This window comes from Equus asinus, chromosome 7, assembly GCF_041296235.1.
Source record: "Equus asinus isolate D_3611 breed Donkey chromosome 7, EquAss-T2T_v2, whole genome shotgun sequence".
Classification (NCBI taxonomy): Eukaryota; Metazoa; Chordata; class Mammalia; order Perissodactyla; family Equidae; genus Equus; species Equus asinus.
In genome coordinates, this window is record NC_091796.1 from 87,365,595 (window position 1) to 87,386,509 (window position 20,915).

Below are 20,915 nucleotides of genomic sequence, written 5' to 3' on the forward strand. Positions count from 1 at the left end.
TTTAATTGGGGGTGACAGCCACCTTTGGAGGCTCTGAACACCATCCTTCTCAGTAACCAAATACCAGCGTGTGGGGGCTGCTTCCTCTCTGCAGCTGTCTGTGCAGAGTCTCAACGGTGTGCCTGCAGATGGCAACGTGCAATACAGTGCCATGATAGCTCCCTCTTTCCTTGCTTTCGCAGCTGGCGCTACGTACATCTTTGGGAAAAGCGGAGGCCTCATCCTCTACACCTGGCCGGCCAATGACAGGCCCAGCACGCGCTCAGACCGCCTTGCCGTGGGCTTCAGCACCACTGTGAAGGATGGCATCCTGGTGCGCATCGACAGTGCTCCAGGCCTTGGCGACTTCCTCCAGCTTCACATAGTGAGTACTGGGCCTTGGCCTGGATTCTCTTGTCTTCCTGGTAATCTGAGTTGGTGAGCCAGATAAATGCAGTAGAACACTCTAGATATACACAGCAAAGGGGCACATGTATATAAAACTTGCCTGAGTGTGTTGGAGCTGTATCCAAGGGGTGGTCTGTGTGTTGAGCCTCATTTAACCTTTCAGCTGTAAACAATGATGCCCATAAGGTGCCTCTGGGATAAAAAATTTAAAATTCCTCCCTTCCAGCCTCCCTGTATGGTTTAGCCTGTCATGAAACATTTAACAGGCATTTAGGTGTAAATAAGAGATTTCCCTGGTATGGTTCATCTTAACCTGGTGTAAGTGGCAACACTAATTTGAATGTTAATGATCTCCTAGGCTGAGGGTCAGCAAAGTTTTTCTGTAAAAGGTGAGAGAATAAATATTTTGGGTTTTGTGGGTTTTACAGTCTCTGCCAGAGTTACTCAAGTCTTCCATTGTAATGTGAAAGCAGCTATAGACAATACATTTTAAAAAAATTTGTGTGACTGTATTCCAATAAAAATTTGTTTATGAAAACAGGCTACAGGCTGTACTTTGGTGACCTCTGCCCTAGGCTGCAAACTTCCTCTAGAACTGTAAAGAACAAGGTGATAAAAACTCAGGTCACAGTGGGCGGGGCAAAAAGGAAACAGCACAATGACCAAGAGTTGGGGTATTCATGTGTATTGTATATCCAACATTTTACTTGTATATATAAGCCCAATGGGACAGCACCTTTAGTCACTGCAGATCATTAAGAACACGGTGCAATTCTAAGCAATTAAAATGATTTGGAGGAAAAAATTACCTCGTTGTGAGGATAGAAAACATTTTTATAGCAACAATTAACCCATTTTATCACCTTTGCAGTCTGCAGTTAAGAAAGTAGGCTGAAGAAGGATATGATTCTCATCCATAAGTACTCATAGTGCAACCACCAAGAGCAAAGAGAGGGATTGTTCTCATTAGTTAGTCATGACAAGGCTAGAAAGAATGGATTTAATTTGGAGCAATAAGAATTCAGTTTAAATAGTGGGGGGAAAAGCAGTTAAGAGGAAAGATCAACTGGGGATTACCACCAACCTCCAAAAAGGAGGAAGAGGAACATTTACTCGGAATCTTTGAATCCGAGATTTGCTGATGTGCCCATCTACCAAGGAAAACAGAGGGTGAGAGTTCATTGCTGGTCTCTGGAGTTGGAGGTGGCTGGCTGGAACCACAAGCACCCAGCTCAGCCCTGGAAGCAGTGCACACCTCCAGCACTTGCTTTTCCAACATGCCTTGGAAACAGTAGCAGCTTGAAATATAAGGCCTGAGCTGGAAGCCTGTTTGGCCTCAATGTGAGCCAGAATAGGAGAGCAGGGTAGGACTGGTTAGAAATGATCGACTTCCAAATGTGGAAGAGGGGGTCTTGAAGAGTTGTGAACCTGTAATGCTTTCTCAGATGCTTCAGGAACCAGATGGTACTATGAGGCTGAGCTCAAGCATTTTAAAAAGCCATGTCAAGGAGAAAGAGAAAGGCAGCCATAGTTAGCACAGTTTATCTTTATTTGGCCTCTAAGAACCATCATAATTTACAAAACTCTCTGAGATTTATGCTGCGTATAACTTAATGACTATTTCATGGCAGCTATAACGAGGCTATTATTACCAGCTCACTTGCATTTTCATGGTGATTTATCTTTTTTTTTTGGTTCAGCATGACTTAATAAGAAAAACAGGATTTGGTGCAGCCATGAGCATCTTTTTCGAGTCAGATAATGTACTACCAGTTTATCCATTTCTCCCCATTTGTGTTTTATGGAGCATCTCCACTTTTAAGAGAAACGTTTTCTGATTTTCTGACAGTTTACTTGAAATTGGCAGTGTTTTTATACAATGGATATGAGGATCCTGGGAACTTCTAGGAGGAACCATAACATTCCATTTTAAAAGCAAAAATACAAGAAATTTTATATCAAAATGTGTAGTACCCCCTTGGGTACTGTGGACTTGTTCCAGTGATGCTGCTATTGCTTAAACATTATGGGAAATCCCAATAGATTGTCCTTCAGAGCCTGGATTAGGAAATGATACCATCTGATCTTTTTAGAGAAAAGAAAAAGGGACCCTACAGTGTGGATAAACCACACTGTTCTGGAATGCACCTGACATGTCTGTGGCCCTCTTGAGCACGGGGCCACTTCATTGGTCTAATAATTCCAAACCATTGTTTATTCACTAATGGATTATCTCTGAAGTCTACATTGAAGAGGGAAGTTTCTTTATCAAACTCAGGAATAAAGGAATCCAAGTGGAAAATCAAGACTTGAAGACAAAGCCAGCCTCTTGTTTTGAACATTTACAAAGATGCATCAGGAAAAGGAAACCATAAATACCTATTAAGATACTTGTGTATGACTTTTACAATATGTAAAATATGGACTGGCTTACTGAATGAAGTTTGTTTCCTTGCACTAAAGAAAATTACTAAAAGCAAAAAAAAAATTAAGGGCCATTAATGAAAGTGGAAAAGGTTGGGCAGGAAGCAAAAGATTTCGTTCTCCTTTGCAGTTCGCCTGGGAGAAGAGAAACCTACTGGGGAAAGAAGTAAAAAGTGACGGCAGACAAGAGGAGATGATAGCAGGGTAAATCCCAGGGATAGGGGAAGAAAGGAAGAAGTAGGCCCGGAGAAGAGAGGATGAAAATGCCTGGAGATGTGCTCAAACTAACTTCTTTGAGTGTGGGTGTTAATTGTGGAAAGAACCAAAAATACTTTGGTGCTATTTCTGATTGGTGGTCAGTAAGTTGATCAAAAACAAAGTATAAACCCTGAAATTAGCAAGTGTGTGCGTGAAAGAGAGAGAGAGAGACAGACAGACAGACAGAGAGACAGAGACAGAGAGGAGGGAGAGGGAGAGAGATTAAGACTGTGTTTTATAAACTGACGGTGAAAGCAATTTCTAGGAATTCCTGAAGTGTTTTGAGCAGCAGGAACACTATCATTGGAATAGTCCCTTTTTACCCCAAAGTTAGCTAATTTGAAGGAAGAGAAAATGCTCTTCCAAGAATCCCACAGAGTCTGATCCCGATGTGAGCACCCACTCTAGAAGACCTGCCCACCATGGAGTCTCCAGAGCGGGAATGGCAAAGAGGCTCCATCTTGCCTGCCAGCTCTCACTCTCTCACTTCAAGTTTTATATTGGGAAGTTTCGTGAAGGAAGCAGGCAAATCCAGCAGGTAGGAGTTCTGGCTTCCACTAGCCATGTCTGCCACCTGTGCAGAAATGGGGCTTTGTGGATGGATGGATGCTGCATGTTTTTTAAACCTGCCCTAGGCTGTACACAATCCTTCCTCACATACGTGAACTTTCCTGTTTCTTTTCCTTTGTTGTTCTGAAATCCCCACATGTTAAAAACTTTTTAGGAAAATAGATACCTTCTAAAACTCATGTTCCACTGGAGGCCCTTGATTCCTTTACTAATTAGTTTAAAGGAGTCTTATTATGATCCTTCTCACACCAGGCTAAGGTCAGCATCTCTGACAGGATTTGAGTTTTGTTTGGAGAGTTGGGAAGAAAGGAAGTGACTAATCTGGGGACATGCAACAGTTTGGGAAATGGCAGGAATATATGGAGAAAGCTTGGTCAGAAGGAAGGCATTGGTACCCTAGGGTGAAGAATTGGTGCAGAGAAAGGACACCAAGACAGTGTTGGGTGGGTGCTGTAGGCACAATTTTTCTTATTTAACAATTTGCTCAGGTTGTCTGTTGTTCTGGCCAAAAGAACAAAGGCTCTTCTTTCTTCTGCTGGTTTCTTTTAAACCTAAAGTCCCGCCACTCATCTGGTTCTTGTGGTGGTTGAATAGGCATTGACAGTAAGTGCTGAACAAGACAGGAATTAGAACATTAAAAAAAAATCAGAGAAGGCCAAGAGATCAAAATCATTTAGATTGTTTGCTTCAAATTAGCTTATATTTCTTTGCTTTTGGTTCATACTTCCGTGATGCCCTATTTTCTGTGTCAATTACTAATCATGATATTAATGAAATCATAGATGAACATAGATGTATTTGACAAAGGTAAAAGATCTTTGTTGTAGTGTGTGTGCGCGCGGAATGAAATTCTGTGGAGGGAGGGTATCTTAGGGCGGATGGATTGTTTTTTAGTTATTACTTCAAATATAAATTTCTTCCACTGAAATCTATTGTTGAGGAATTAATCTGCTCAATATTTGGAGAGAAGCTGCTATTACTTGCAAGTGACATGTGCCTATTGACCCCACGTCTAAACTCTATGGAGCTATGGCATGTTACACTCACCTTCATTTATACGGTAGGGAAAAGATTTAATAGGACCAGAGAAAAGATTACCAAGAAGTGCTTGCTATTGCTATCATGAAACCCTTGACAGCCTTGCACTACTTACAAAATAGAAGGTCGAGGAGAACTGGGCAACAATTAGCTTCTCTTTATGTAGTTAATGCAGGGCTTAAAAAAGACATCCTATTAATTTCTTTCTCCCTGTGTGTAATTTACAGTAAATCCTCTTGAATTCATTTTTTAATTATGAGCCTTTCAGGAACAGTGAAAATTTATGTGTCAGGGCATCTGTTTTATTTGACAAGAATCTATAACCTTCCTCAACTGTCTCCCTTCAGACTTAGAATGTCGATACTTGCATGAAACAAGGTGGGAGAAGACAAATAACTGCTGGCCAGACTGACCCCCTTTTCATAAGGGCAAAGTGTTCTCCTTCCAAAAACTGAGCCATCCCCCAAATGCTAGAATATTCTCTCAGTGCCATCTTTGGGGAAATTGGATATTTATTAAGTTTGGTTTATATAGTATTGTTTTTCCATAATTTATAGCATTGGAAGAGACTCCTGGAGAATAGATGGGAGCAGAGCTGAATTATAATAAATGGTCTATTCCTCACACCTATTGCATCTATAAATTGTTGGCCTAGGTGCTTCTTTTCAGCTGTCTCTGTGTGGGATGTTTACAGCAAACCATCAACATCTGCTGGGTTAGTCCTCAGTGAGGTTAGGTGGCTGTTAGCTTAGAATCATCTCTGATTTGGCTTGTAACAGAACTGGATTTGATTCAGGAGCTGTGTTTGGGGGAATCTGCTGAGGAGTACAGAGGAATGTTGGTGTTTCTGAGACTGGGAATGCCAGTAAAGAGGGAAAGAACAAGAAAACAACAAAGGTGTCCAACAGAGGCAATTTTGTTTCCCACGGAGCGCTGCGCACCACAGCTTGGCTCTGTATTTCCTTTCACTGCTATTTGTTCCCAGTGAAAAAGCCCTCTTTGGGTTTTCTGGGCTTAGGAGCTTTTCCAGATCATTAGCCACTTCTGTGGAGAGGGCCTGCTGGGGATCCTTTCTGTAGCTTCCAGCTCAGCCGTTCCATCCCAGCAGAGCTGGAGAAGAAGGTGGGAGAAGGAAGTGGAAATGGAGATTTGATGAAGTGACTGCTTATGTAAACTGGACCAGAGGCAGCTACCTGCATGGGAGTTGGTGTGTGTTTTTCTCAGATCTGTTATTCCCAAGGAATTTCTATCTAATTCTGTTTGCTTTGACTCCACACTTGGTTTTGAAAGGCAGCATGCCATGGTGGAAAATGTACTTAATTTGTGATCAAAAGATTTGGATTTGAGTCTCATTTCTGTTAGCATCCAGTGAGCTATTTGGCTTTCAGCAAGTCACTCCACCGCTTTGAGCTTCACCTTCCTCTTCTTTAAAATGGGCAAAAAAATATGTTACAGCCAGATTGAGAGGAGATGAGTAGCTGCTGCTGCCAAGCCAAGTGGAAAACCAAAAGCACATATCCAAATAAAAGCATTCCATAGATTTTGATTCCTCAAAATGTGAAAGAAAAATGAAGGATAAATTTGGTGTGCAGGTGAAATGTACAATAATGCAATCATAAAAATCAAGTAGATAATGTGTGCAGAAAGTATCTTATAGCTGGTAGACAATTATGAGGAGCAAAGGTCAAATAGCCATATCTTTCTCATTTATCACTTATACCAGTGACCCCTTGACTGTTAACTGATGACAGTCATGTTTCAGAATCCTCAACACATCCACAATATGAATTGAGAAAAATTAGGGTTACGAGAATTTAGCTCATGAGCATCATTCATTAAACATAAATTGTGTCATTTTTTGCAAGGCAAAGTATTACATTTTGGGGATACTGGAATCAACATAGAGCTAACAGACTTGAAAGATCACAGAAATTAAAATATGAGAAATTGTGTTTTCTGCACATTATGAGATGTTGTAGGTAAAACTCTCACAAAGCTCCTGGCATATAGTGAGCTTTCAGTCATGCATAGCTTTAAATGTTATCGGTACTTTTTATTCAATTAACATTTTTTGAAGTCAGAGAAAACAATATATTTTATTTTCAGAAATAACAAATAGACTTTAATCAGACCTCTCTGATTTCAACTTAAGCAATATAAAATTCTAAGGAGGAGTCAGGATGCTACTGATTTAAAGCCAGCTTGGTGGCATATATCCTACATTAACGCAGTTATCAAATATATGAACAAGTTCTGAATAGCAGAGACATTTTAGACATGAATCTGAAGTGCAAAAGCAAGGCAAACTCTAGGTACCATCAAGGGAGTGCTGAGGCTCACGTGACCTAATGGCAAGCTTACCTTAACACTGTCGGTTGGAAGAATTATCTCATTGACCCACCGCTTACACTGTTACTAGTCATCACTCCTGGGGTATGGTTCAGTGCAGCAGGGCAAGAAATAACTTTACTGACTCCCTGAAGCTATAGATGATGGATTTTAGATCCCTGGCTGCATTCAGAAGGCATGGAAGCTCGGAGGACGGGTAGAGGAATTCATTAGCCACCTACCCCATAGCATCATATGCTTAGATCCTGATGCTGTCACTGCTGCTGTTTCCACTTGTTAGTGTTTCCCTGATAGATGGCAGAGGGAACTGTATAACTCTATTAGCCTCAAAGATGGTACTAACAGCCAGAACTGTCATTTCTCAGCCTGAGAAGACACCTTTGGAAACCAGAATCACTTAAAAACACTTAGATAAGCCCCGTTGATCGACCAGACTAACCTTCATCCTGAAGTCAGTTTGTGCTCAGGATGACAGGAGATGATTGGCAGTTATGTTTCATATTCTATTCTTGACTCCTTAGTTAACCTCTTCTATTCAGTTTATTTTTCTACTCCATTTTTTATGAAATGACAGGTAATTTAATGGCACAGATGATTATTTCCTACATTTGGTTAAGACTGTATCTTTAGAGATCATCTTATATTACTACCATTACTATCACTTACCACTAATATTGATTGACAAAGTACCAGGTACCAGATGCTGTGTAAGGAGTTTGTTTACATTATCTTATTGTGAGCTCACAACAACTCAATGAGGTAGTCACTATTAATATCCTCACTTTATAAATCAGGCAACTAATGTTTAATGATGCCAAAGAATTTTCCCAAGATAGTACTGCTAATAAACGGCTAAGCAGGCATTGAAATCCAGTTCTGACTTTTAATTACATTATAGTCCTAATGAAAGTTTCAAAGTAGAAAGTGTAGTGGTGATCATTTTAATTCAACACATATTTATGGAATAGCAATTTATTTGGAGTTGGTGGAGATATGAAGAGATTTAGCATCAAGGAGGGAAGTAAATATTGTACATATGACTCTGGTTTAAGGCAGCATGGGCTATATACCAAAGAAGGTAAGAATATTGCTGGTTGGAGAGATTAAAGAAATGTAGACAGACAGGGTGGGTCAGATTTTGACTGGTGGAACCTGAAGAAGGGACATGCCAGATGAAGAGACTAGAATGAGTATAGCTTCAAAGGGAGGAAATACAGCCTATCTCAAATTAGTGAGGTGTTCAGTTTGAGCAGAATAAACGGCTTGAGGGATAAGGCAGAGAGTGTGGACTAACACAAAGAGCACATCTTTTAAAGGCAAGTGGTCTGTGATTCAAGATCTCACTTTGCCTCTAACCAGCTCTGTGGCCTTAGATGAATTATTGGGCTGCTCTGTAAAATGGAGATAGTAATAATAATAATGCCACCTTGCAAGTCTGTGTGAAGATTTATAACAACATATGTGAATATGTTGTTAATGAGTCTGGTTCACAGTAGATGCTAAACTAATAATAGCTGTGTTTTCAGGTTTTTAAAAAATTCCTTCTTTCTGTGTAGTTTAGGTCTGTAGTGGGGAAGACTTGAATGTCATGCTGATAGATTGCTTCTGGAAGAAGTGAGAAGACATGAACATCTTTGAGGAGAAGATGAAATGCCCAAAGTGTAATTTTTAGGAAGATTATTTGGGCTTTGTTGAAAGAATGTTTTTCAATGGGTTCAAGGAGAATAAATAACAAGTCATTGTTTAAGTGGTCAAGGGAAAGCATCTTTAAGAATTTATTCTATGATGATGATATTAGGAAGGTAAAGAGGATGAAACAAAAGGATATTTCAGAGGGAGAGAATCAAGAGATATTGCTGGCTGATTGGGAAAAGGAGGGAAGTAAGGAAAGTGTAGACTTGGAAGGTTGTGATTTCATTAACAACAACAAAACAGAGACAAATAAGAAAAACTAATTTTAGAGTGAGATCAGAGTTTGGCTTTGATATTGTAACATATAAGGCATCCAAGAATCAATCTGTAGAGGTTTTCAAGAGGAAATGTGTGATGAACTCAAATGAGAGATAAGGACTAGAGGTACGGACTTCTATGTCATTCCGGTCCCCTCACTAGGAATTCTCCATTTCTTCCCTTGGTAGTTGTCATGAGTGTTACTAACTCAGAGCCAGAAGACTCAAGGTCTAGTTCTAGCTCAGCCACCCACCAGCAGTTATCTCATGTACCAGTGGATATATAGATCCTGTGCTGCCAACCTCATAGGACTGTAGGGAAGATCAAATAAGAGAATGCATGTGAATGTGCCCTGTTACCACTGAAAGAGATACAAAATAAGTAAGATTGTTTTTGTAATAATATTGTCATGTCCATAATACTGGTATGCCCACCACCCAACAGGGCTCTGGATGCCTAAAAGCCCTGTGGTTTGAGACTTGGAAATGAAAAGCTAAGAGATGTTAGACTGGTTATAGTTTTCAACAGGGGGGTTAGCAATCAGGCAAATGGCAGATCAGTGCCAAAATGTGGACGACTGGACTGCAGATCCCATGACCTCTTGTGGTCCTCAAATGATGTTTTTATCTGGTGTACATCTCTCAGACCTTGCAACTCACTTCTTAGAGCATCACTTTGGGGGAGACAGTTTGGATTTAAGGTCATACTACAGTTCCCTAAGGAAAAATTCCCTGCTGCCATTGATCACCTTGTGCGGTGAGGCATGGAATCTGATTACCCTTATCATTATCATAGCTTGGATAGCCACAAATGTTACTAACAGTCATAAAATCATTCAGCCCTTTCTTAAGTGAGAACTGCAATATTTAGGTTACTAAACCCTTTGGGAAATGAACTCCATTGGTTGACTTTTCATGGCTACAAACTCATGTTCTTCCCCAATGGCATGCATCTTTTTGTAGTCACTTCTGTATTTGCTGTTTTATTTATTGTCCAAGCAGTTTGCTAGTCATTTTGTATATATCAGCTCATTTAGTCCTCACAACACTAAATTGGTGGGATTACCTGTATTTTACAGATTAAGAAACTAAAACACAGAAGATTAAGTAACCGTTTGTTCACAGTGTTAAGGGAAGAAAGAGGACTACATATTGGTATGTCTGATTCTAATGTCATATATACTCCTTTTGAGAATTACCTATTCAAGGCTATAATTAACAAGACAAGAAATAACACATATTGGAGAGCATGTGGAGAAAAGGGAGCCCTCATACACTGCTGGTGGTAATGTAAACTGGTGCAGACCCTGTGGAAAACAGAATGGAGATTTCTCAAAAAATTAAAAATAGAAATACCATATGATCAAGCTATTCCACTACTGGGTATTTATCAAAAGAACATGAAATCTATAATTCAAAAAAGACATACGTACCCTTGTGTTCATTGCAGCATTATTCATAATAACCAAGATGTGGAAGCAACCCAAGTACCCATCAATGGATGAATGGATAAAGAAGATGTGGTATATATATATATATACTACCAGACAAAATTGTGCCATTTTCATCAATGTGGATGGTCTTTGAGGGTATGATGTTAAGCAAAATAAGTCAGACAGAGAAAGACAAATACTGTGTGATTTCACTCATATGTGGAAGATAAAGAAACAAGCGAACACATCGATAAGGAAAACAGATAGGTGTTTACCAGAGTGGAAGGGGGTGGGGAAAGGGCGAAAGGAGTACAGGGGCACATGTGTATGGTAACAGATAAAAACTAGACTATTGGCGGTGATCATGATGCAGTCTACACAGAAACTGATATATAATAATGTATGCCTGAAATTACACAATGTTGTAAGTTATGACCTCAGTAAAATAAAGGGGAAAAAAAGAATTACCTCTTCAATTTTGAGGCTGGATATGGTGAAATCAGCAGGATCTATGATATGGCTTTTGTTTTTTTAATATACACAGTTAAGAATGGTAAACAGAAACAGAAAGATGGAACACAGTATTTTGGCTAAAGCAGAATACAAAATTGGAACTAAGTCGTTTTCTTTTTTGATTCAAAGTTCTTCATTTCACATTACATTTGATTGCTTCCCTGTATTTGTTTTTTGTCTCAACAGCATTAAGGCACTCAATTACCCCTAAACCACTTTCCTAAGCACCCCTGTGCAAAACGGGCTTGGAAATTAGTGTGAGGTTTTGCATGCAACATGGTGGACAAAGGGGCCGGCCTGGTGGCTCACTGGTTAAGTTCTCACACTCTGTTTTGGCAGCCCAGGGTTCATGAGTTCAGATCCTGGGTGTGGATCTAGCACCACTTGTCATGTCACGCTGTGGTGGCATCGCATATAAAATAGAAGAAGATTGGCATGGATGCTAGCTCAGCTACAATCTGCCTCAAGCAAAAAGAGGAGGATTGACAATGGATGTTAGCTCAGGCCCAATCTTCCTCACACACACACACACACACACACAATATAAGGTGGCCCAAGAGGTTAAGAGGTAACTTTTGTTCCCACATTTTAATAAAAGTCCTTTCAAATGTAGTATGTCCAAGCAGAGGTTATTGGATAAATGCATTCTCATATTTCAGTGTGTGATAGTGTCATACTAGAAGTCTTCAAATATCCTCACTTGAAAACCCTAAATGATCTCAAATAATACAGAAACACATTTAGTCTCTCTGCAGTCAGTATTTAATTTTCTGTATTTCTAATTTAAAATCAAATATGACTGCCTTCACGGCAGCCCCAGGCTGTCACCCACTGGGCTATTAGCTTCTAATGTCTAGTGGCGGAGAATAGTGAAAACATAAAAGGCAGACCTTTACACTGGAAATCACATTTCTTGAAGTGAGAGCAGGTTCCATTCAATTTGCCCCTGACTCGATGCCTAATTCCTCAGGTTAGCAGGCTTTCATGTTTGCTCTTAGATCAGCAATATTGGAGCTGATTTTGTTGCATGGCTAAACAGCAAAGCTTAAATTCAATAGTAAAGTTTGAAAGAAGAAAATGAGTTTGGTGTAACAGGTTTCCCAGAGCGCTGTGAATGCACAGTGGGTGAGGGTCTTTGACTATCCACAAAGCACAGCCACTTTTAAAAAAAGGCAAAAATCTCCCTGAGGGTTAGTTGAGAATAGATATAGGGGCATACAGCAAGAAGTATAACATTACAAAATTTATATGAGAGGCAGGAGGGAAGAATAGAATTCCCAGGTTAAAACTATCCACACAGGCAAAGATCAGTAACCTACTTTAGTGGAAAACTATTGATTTATTCTTTTTGATCAACCAGCTCCTACTACATGTCAGATAAGTTCTAGGAGCTGGAAATACAAGAGTGAACAAGATAGACAGACTCCGTGTCCTCATGGAGCTTCCATTCTAGTGAGGGAATCCTCAGTGGGTACAAGCAGTCAAGACATGAGGGCTGTAGAACTTTGTGAAAACACAGTCATATATATTTAATTAATTAACTTATTAACAGATTGGCAAATCCCCACCAAACTTTTGCTTCCATCTTTGTACTTTCTCTGTTTCCCAAATCTCCGTATGAACTTCTTTTACCATTACAATCAAAAAAAAGCAAAGGGCCGTCTCACCAGCTGGGGGTTTTGCTGAGACCACCGTAACGACCACTCTAGTTTGTTTTCAGCACCAAAATGAAACAAAAAAGGATAACATCATCACCCTCAGTTTCTTTGAAATGACTATAGCCGCTCCTATTGTTTCATTTTGTAATTGTGCAGAATTCCTTCAGAACATCCATCTATATTTCACAGACAGCAAATTGCTAGAAGTATCCAAACAGTACTAACAGGAAAAAAAGACAAAAACCAAAACCGACCCAATGAAAACCCACCCTCCCCAGGAGACAGACGGCACCACTTCCAGCATATTTTCCAAGCCTGCCTAGACTGTCATGTCTCCATATGACTTAGGCCTTCCCCTCCTAACCCTGCTCATTTACAAAATCACCCCTGTGGTGAGAGTATCAATACAAATTAGATTTTTCCCTTCCCTTAACTGAATGTTACAGGAAACAGAATGGAACCACATGTTTCCCTTTCATTCACTCGCAAACACTGCAAAACACAGAGTCTGTGCTTCCTCCTTCAAGCTGTGTGTGCGTTAAACACATGCAAACATTGGCCTGAAACGCAGACACAGTAAGTCAGCTCTGGGGAAAACCAGAGAAGTCTTTTTCGTTTCTCTAAATCTTGATCTTTTATTTGAGCTAAGTCTTTGCAGAGATTCAAAGAATGTTATTTTACAATAATTCTCCAAAGGGCAGTTAAATGTGTTTCATCCAAAATTGGATATTCCCCATATCATAACAGATCCCCTTCAGGAACTAGGAACTTACCATTAGCTCTCTCCTTATAAATTACCATCAATTTTTAATAAAGAGAGCAAAAAACGCCACTTTATATAATCGATGTGAAGGAACATAGAAGGCACGAGAGGAAAGTTTCCCCCTGCATTTCCACAAATTGCTTCTTTGTTAAAAGTGAGTGCTTGGTGAAAATAGTATATCAACAACGGATTCTCCTGTGGTGTGAACCCCAACCCTAGCAGGAAGACCAAACTTCTCTCTGAGGCATGCAGAAGGAGTTCTCGTGTCTCTCTCCAAGAGAACAACCGATAGTGCAAAATAGGGAGACTTGACATCAAATTCTGTGCCCGTGGTTGTACGTGACATGAGCTGGTCAGAAGGTTTTGCGTGTGCGGTGACATCTCTATGCTGTGGAGGCCAAGATCACAGGGTTGATACAGAATAGTTTACCTCACACAGTAGGAAAAGTGTGTGTGTGTGTGTTTTAAAAAACCTAAACGGAACAGCACTGTTCTGTGAACTCAAACCCTACTTCTAACCACCAAGAGCCACCTTGTAAACTTGGACGTAGAATTGCTAGATTTGGGAGACCTAGCCACTGCTTTTCACACAGCACCTTCTGGAAAGGAACTCCCCCTAAATCGCTGTGGGAATCCATAAGAAGTCAGTTCTGCTTGCTTCTGTCTTTAGTGTAGCTGAAGATTTAATTCCCTGTCAGGGGGACGTTCTGCTCTTCCTGATGACTGCCAGCGAGGCCAGAGCCAGCTGTGCCCTCCTCACTCATCACGAACCAGGTCACCACACCTAGATTCCAGAGTGTGTCCAGGGCAGCTTCATAAGGGAAACTGAAATGGGGCTATTTCAGTTTCTCCAGCACCTCCTGCCTTCCTGAATTCATTGAATGAAAGGACAAGAATAAAGTCTTTTATTCCTTCTCTCTCCCTGGTGTTTGGCGATACTACATAAACAAGCGCACTTCTTCCACTTGGTTCCAGTTGTGCTGTTCCTGGTTCCTCATCTCAGAGAACAGGGTTTCCTTTGTCTTCAGTGTGAAGGGTTCAGAGAATGTGCCCAGCTAGTGTCCCTTGGGCCTCGTCCAATACAAAAACATATTTTTAAAATTCAGATATTTCATATATGAATTGAGATGTCCAGTTTCTCTTTAAACAATTGGAAGGTTCAGCTACACTGGGTCCTGTTCCTATGTGGCAATGGTGAGCTGGAAACAAGGAGCAGTTGCTATTTTTATGGACTTAACCCTTTTCCCTCACCCTAATCTCTACCCACTCCCTGTCACACGTATCATTCTGCTTGTTCATTCAGCTCTTTGCCCGCCCCACCCCTGCAGACATTTGATTTTGTGAGCCCTCTCACACAGAAGTTGTGATAACAGTTTTGGGGCATACTCTCGCAGGTTATATGTTAACAGTGCTCTCAAGCATTTTCATAGACATGGCTATTTTTAATACTTGGTTCAGAAGAGCTTGGAAGTTGACTTTTCATTACTGTATTAAGGGTACATATTTGCCTACTGAGAAATATTTGAGGCTCTCATGTTCATATATTTCATATATATAATTTATGATGTAGCCTAACACGTAATAATTTTAACTCAGGGGTTCAACTTATCTATGCTCTTTTAAGAACCTCCATATTGAACACAGAATGGTAATTTATAGACGGAGATTTTATTAATTTTTCTGAGAAAAGTTGGATATCATTCCTAAAACATGATGTTATATATAATACACATAAAATAGCAAATTTTATTATATTTTCACTCATAATTTTACAGTATTGGTGTGTCAAAGTTTTCTTTACCATTCTCCTCTAATTAAGAGTCTTCACACAAATCTCTGATGATTTGGCCTTCTCTTAAGGGGGCCACCTTTCAGGGGTGTTTCTGAGAGATCTGAAATCTGACAAGAGTGAAAGTTGACACATTATTGAGGGACATGATTATTAATCCTTGTTTCTTATCAAGGGCTTTGGACTGTCTGTACAAAAATGCTTACAAGTCTTCCTTTGTTCCATTCCTCAGATAGTCAAGAATTTCTTATTCCCCCATCCTGACAATTTTACCTAAACTTTTTCATTGCTTCAGGCCATTGCTTCCAGTCATATCATCTTCTGAGACTGTGAATAATTCTTTCCCTTCAATTATATTGTTACCTTGAAGGTATTTATAGGCCCCTGGAGTCATTGCTTTTCCAGACTTTATAAATGTAGCTCTCACCTCCTCTCCTCATATGTTTTATCTTCTAGCCTTTTTACCCTTCCTTTTTTTGTTTTTTTGGAGTCTATCTTTGTAGCTTCTCTGATATTTCAATATTCTTCCCCAACTAAAGAGGTCAGAATAGCACATCATATCCCAAGCATTACTGTGAGTATCTAATTTTAGAAAGGGAAATCAAGCGAGGGGATCACTTCAACTTGAACTTAACCTATTTTGTGACTTAGATAAACAGACAAAATGGTAGTGAAAGCTAATAGGGCAGTGTCAACGTGTTTCCATATATTTTAACATATTGTTAGAATAATCCTGGAAGTTTAAGGGGAAACAATGATTTTTCTGAGAGAGAATGCCTTGTCTCCAGTAGATGCATGAACCTGTCCTTTAGAGTAAGATTTTCATTAAAAATTCAGACTTCTAATATGGTTGTGTAATAAGATGGTTTTTTTCCTATAGTAAACAAGCTTTTAAACCAATATTATTATTAATATTATTATTGTTATTAATAACATTATACCTGTCTCTGTGGTTTAAAATTCAGAAACATTATTAAGCATTTAATTTTAGGAAGAAAAAATCAAATTGCAACTTGAACCACCTTGGTGTTAGCTTTAAGTTCCAGTCCACGTCTGCTAGCGTTGTTAACATTTCATCAATGTGGCACATTGGGTGTAGCCTTTGAGGGCGATGCAAAGAGCAAAGGCTCAAGTTAGCTCTCTAGTACCATGGTCTCCTAACTTTTTTAAAAAATTTTTTTATTGCAGTAACATTGGATTATAACATTATGTAACTTTCAGATGGTACATTGTAATATATTTTGAATTCTGTGTAGATTACATCATGTTCTCCACCCAAAGACTAATTACAAGCCGTCACCACATGCATGAGCCTAATCATCTCTTTCACCCTCCCCCCTCCCCCCTTCCCTCTGGTAACCACCAATCCAATTTCTGTTATTATGTGTTTGTCATTGTTTTTATCTTCTACTTATGAGTGAGATCATATGGTATTTGACTTTCTCCCTCTGACTTATGTCACTTAGCATAATACCCTCAAGGTCCATCCATGTTGTCACAAATGGCCAGATTTCATCATTGCTCATGGCTAAGTAGTATTCCGTTGTGTATATATACCACATCTCCTTTATCCATTCATCCCTTGATGGGCACTTATGTTGCTTCCAAGTCTTGGCTGTTGTGAATAAGGCTGTGATGAACATAGGAGTGCATGTATCTTTTATGCATTAGTGTTTTAAAGTTCTTTGGATAAACACCCCACAGAGGAATAGCTGGATCATATGATGGATCTATTCTTATTTTTCTGAGGAATCTCCACACTGTTTTCCATAGTGGCTGTACCAGGTTGCACTCCCACCAGCAGTGTACAAGAATTCCCTTCTCTCCACATTCTCTCCAACGGTTATTGTTTCCTGTCTTGTTAATTATAGCCATTCTGACCAGAGTGAGATGATATCTCATTGTAGTTTTGATTTGCATTTCCCTGATAGTTAGTGATGTCGAACATGTTTATGTGCCTGTTGGCCATCTGTCTATCTTCTTTAGAGAAATCTCTGTTCAGATCTTTTGCCCATTTTTTAATTAGGTTGTCCAAACATTTTTGATTGCCCACACATACTAGGAAAAAAAAGATTTACCCATAGAGCCCTTATAAATATGTATATATATTATGTAGAGTATACGTTGTTTGTATTATAAAATACAGAAACATCAGAATTTTTAAAAGATAATATTATATAAATAGATGTTCCAAAAATTTTCCCCATCACCCCAGTGAACCAACTTTGCAGCCCATGGGGATGCCCACCCGACTCTAGAGACCACTGCTCTGATGGGATCACCAAGCTGACAGAATGAACCACCATTCTCAGCAGTTCCCAGTAGGAAGCCCAGGATGAGCAGTTAAAGGCTGGAGGGCACCTAAGAGAACATGTTGTTCAAACACTCATTTTAGAGATGAAGATATGGAGGCTCAGAGACTTACCTACTTAGGGTCGCAGAGTTTAATGAGAAAGCTGGAAGTGAAACACGAGCCTCGGAATTCTCAGAATACAATGCATAATGGAAGACCTGTTGTTCTGTTTCAGCCGGAGTTTGAGGAAAGTGGGGACTGAGCTCCTGCATGATGGAAAAGGAGAGCATGAGTCGCTAAGTTGTCTTAACTGTGAGCTATTGTTTGCCTAAATGAACTCTGCTCTCTCATGCTCCCTTCTATTCAGCCGTCTTTACAGGTTCTTTCTCTCTTTCTTTCTGTTTCTCTCTCCAACTTAAAATGCAAAGCTTCTGATTTAATAGCAGACCTCTTTAACAAGAGCACAGCGTCTGGAGCCAGACTTCCTGGGTTCAAATCCCCACTCTGTTACTTAGTGTCACTTAATAACTATGTGACTTTAGGAAGTTACATAACTTCTCTATGCCTCAGTTTCCTCATCTGTTGAAACTGAGGATAATAAATTTCCATATGGGTTGAAGTGAGCATTAAAGAGATGACACCTGGAAAAACCTCAGCATACTGCCTGGCCCCAACCCAAAGGGCCTTTAAATGTTAGCTGTTGTCATTATTTTCCTTTTATTAATAATTCTTCCTAAAAGCTTAAAGTGCTTTGCCCCATAGCATTGCATTTCATTTTATAACATGTTAAACAGAGAAAACCATTTTCCTTTCCACTTTACAAACATGTACACTGAGGCTTCTATGTGTGCTTATGGCCCAAATTAGTCCTGAATCCCAGGACAGACTCCCAACCTGGTGTTCCATATTAAACTGCATTTGCTTTCGAGACGGAAACAATAACTCAAAACCCCCTTTAGCGGAGCAGGAACACAGACTCCATAGTTTTCTTTTTCTTCTCATTCTCCTGAAGCATCTCCTCTCTGTGCATGGGGGCTCTATGCTGCCAGAAGTCTACCCAGCCAGAGGATAGTGGCAGCAGTAGGGTTAAAAGGGGTGTCTGTTCATCTGTCTGAACTCTCAGCTGTGTGAGAGCCTGTGTTACAACTTTAATAGCTTCCTCACATAACTAGCTTTCTGCACCCATTTGGAGTGTTGCCATTTTCTCCAGCCTTCAGTATTAGGGAGTGTTATTAAATGATAAGAGGGTTTGCTTTCTGGTTGTATATTGTGAGAGGCTGGGAAACAATGAGTGTTGTGACACATTAGAGGGCATGTTAGCGCTGATTATGGGAACTCCATATCAGAGAGCAGATCATGTGACAGGACTGCATCTGGGACGCTGCCTCCTTTCCCTGGAGGGTTATTAATGGGCCTTTGTACCTGAGAGGATGGAGTACCATGTCTGGTGAATGCGATAATTAGAGATATGTCACTTATCATAAGCAGGGCCCTGGCACCCAGGGCTGGCAGCTCTGTTCCATGGACGAAGCAGGCTCCATGCTCCAGAGACAAAAGAAAAGTGGAACTTGTTATGGTCACCTTACCTGAAGGAGGCCATCTCACATTGCCATCCATGGGCATTGACTGGTAATTGGTATTAAATAGAGAAAAAGAGCTCAGGGTTGGGGAGCAGAAGACTTGAGTTTTATTCTTAATTCTGCCACCGTAAAGCTATAATGTTTTGAGTAAGAATCACTTAGCTTGTGACAATCAGTTTTTTGATGTGAGAAAATGGGGACTATATATGCCCTACTTATCTCAAGGAGTTGCATCTCAAAGGTCATCTTTGTCAAGGTAGTGGGGTGGAGACAAGGGTGTGTATGTGTATTTAAAGGGGATATAAGGATATTTTCAGGTAGAAAGGAAAGGGCCAGTAGAAAGGTAGAGATCGACAATGTGTGGTAGAAGAGGTAGATAAAATTGACCAAGCTGGGAATGGAGAAGGCAGGAAAAGCTGAGAGAAAAACCAACGTAGAGCATTTAGTTTTGGGTATCGTTCCTATGGAGCAAAGAAGACAGCTGGGATTGGATAATTGCAAAGAAACTCTGAGAAGAGAGGGAGAGTCAAGGAAGTTCACATCTGATATTCTTAAACTTCCCAGTGAAAAATTATTAAGGTCATCTCCTGCAAGCAACAGGAGTGAGGGGAGATTTTGAGACTTGAAGAAAGTGTAAAACATTTAGAATAACCAAAAGAAGTCAACAAAGCATATTTTCAACAATGTCTTGACCTGAGAATCAGAACAACTAGCTCTATCTTTTCCTCCTGGGTGGGTCCTAAGCAGGGGCCTGTCACTTCCCCAATCTGTATTTCAGGGTTATAATCTATACCTTCCACACCTGTTATAGAAGTTAAACGTGATCATATAGATAATATGCACAACACTATGCCTGACACATAAAAGTTCCTCATTATTTTATTAAGGTGGGCATAATGGGAAAGAATGCATAAGACATTCAGGGTTGCTAAATAAGATTGTCCAGTTTAGAAGCTGGGTTGTATTGGCCAATGTGCTTATACCAGGATTGAATAATATTCTTTATAGGTGTGCATATGCTTTCCTTTCAGAGGATTGTCTTCAGCTTCAGTGCTGTTTATGCCTTACATTTCTCCTCTCCTGCTCTTGCACCTGCTTGTAGCCTTAGATTATGGACTGGGTAGAGAAGTAGGTCTCTGAGTACAATGTAATGTGTTTCCTATGCTGCTGAATTGATGCCAATGGCCTATCAGTCCAAACAAGTAAGCCTCAAGCCAAACATCTCTCCTGGTTGAGTAGCAAAAATCATTTGTAGAGGTTGCACAGGTAGGCCACATAAGTTAGCATCTGCAATGGTATTGAGCTACCTTCTGTAGACACAAGGCTCATTTTACTCAAAGGATAGCCCAAGAATAAATATGAAGAACTGCTTTTAGAGTTCCTTTTTCCTGAAGCCCTTTTTAGATATCCTCTTTATTACATTTTACATGAATAAGGTAGATAATCACAAACGTCAACATTCACTCTTGTTGGAGTGTAGGTCAAAGTTAACCTGGGAGGGAAGGAGACCCTTCAATTAGACACCCCCTCAAATATCTAATAATTATGCTTTCACAAGAAACCCCCAAGAGAGGTACAAACCCAATTCTAATACTTCATAAGAATAAAGACATCCTTCAAATGGAGTGACTATTTCTTAATACAAATGCCCACTATTTATAAAACATCCATTGAGTGCAGGAGTGGTATAGGGTGTGTATGTACATGAGTGTATGCATCTGCTTTTGTTTTGTCTTGTTTGTTTTTCCCTGTAATCCTCTCAAGGATCTCAAAGGTAGAAACTATTATCCTTATATTCCAGTTGAGGATCCAAAATTCAGAGAGGTGAGTGACTTGCCAAGTTTCCTGCCTCCTGCAAACAGTTGAGATAAGATTTAAATCCAGGTGTACCTAGCGCCACAGCCCAAGTTC

The 20,915-nt window shown here is 39.9% G+C and overlaps 1 protein-coding gene across 24 annotated transcripts in view; it reads left to right on the forward strand.

Annotated features, from left to right (window-relative positions):
• Positions 1–20,915, forward strand: part of NRXN3 (neurexin 3) — a 1,439,541-nt gene that overhangs the window by 1,099,576 nt on the left and 319,050 nt on the right. For all 24 annotated transcript variants that reach the window (XR_011504710.1, XR_011504711.1, XR_011504714.1 and 21 more), the window contains one exon: positions 183–364. Coding sequence is in view for 19 of the 24 variants with exons in the window: in XM_070514127.1 (XP_070370228.1) it covers positions 183–364 (182 nt within the window). In the remaining 5 variants the exon portion in view is untranslated. The remainder of the gene's footprint in view (positions 1–182; positions 365–20,915) is intronic.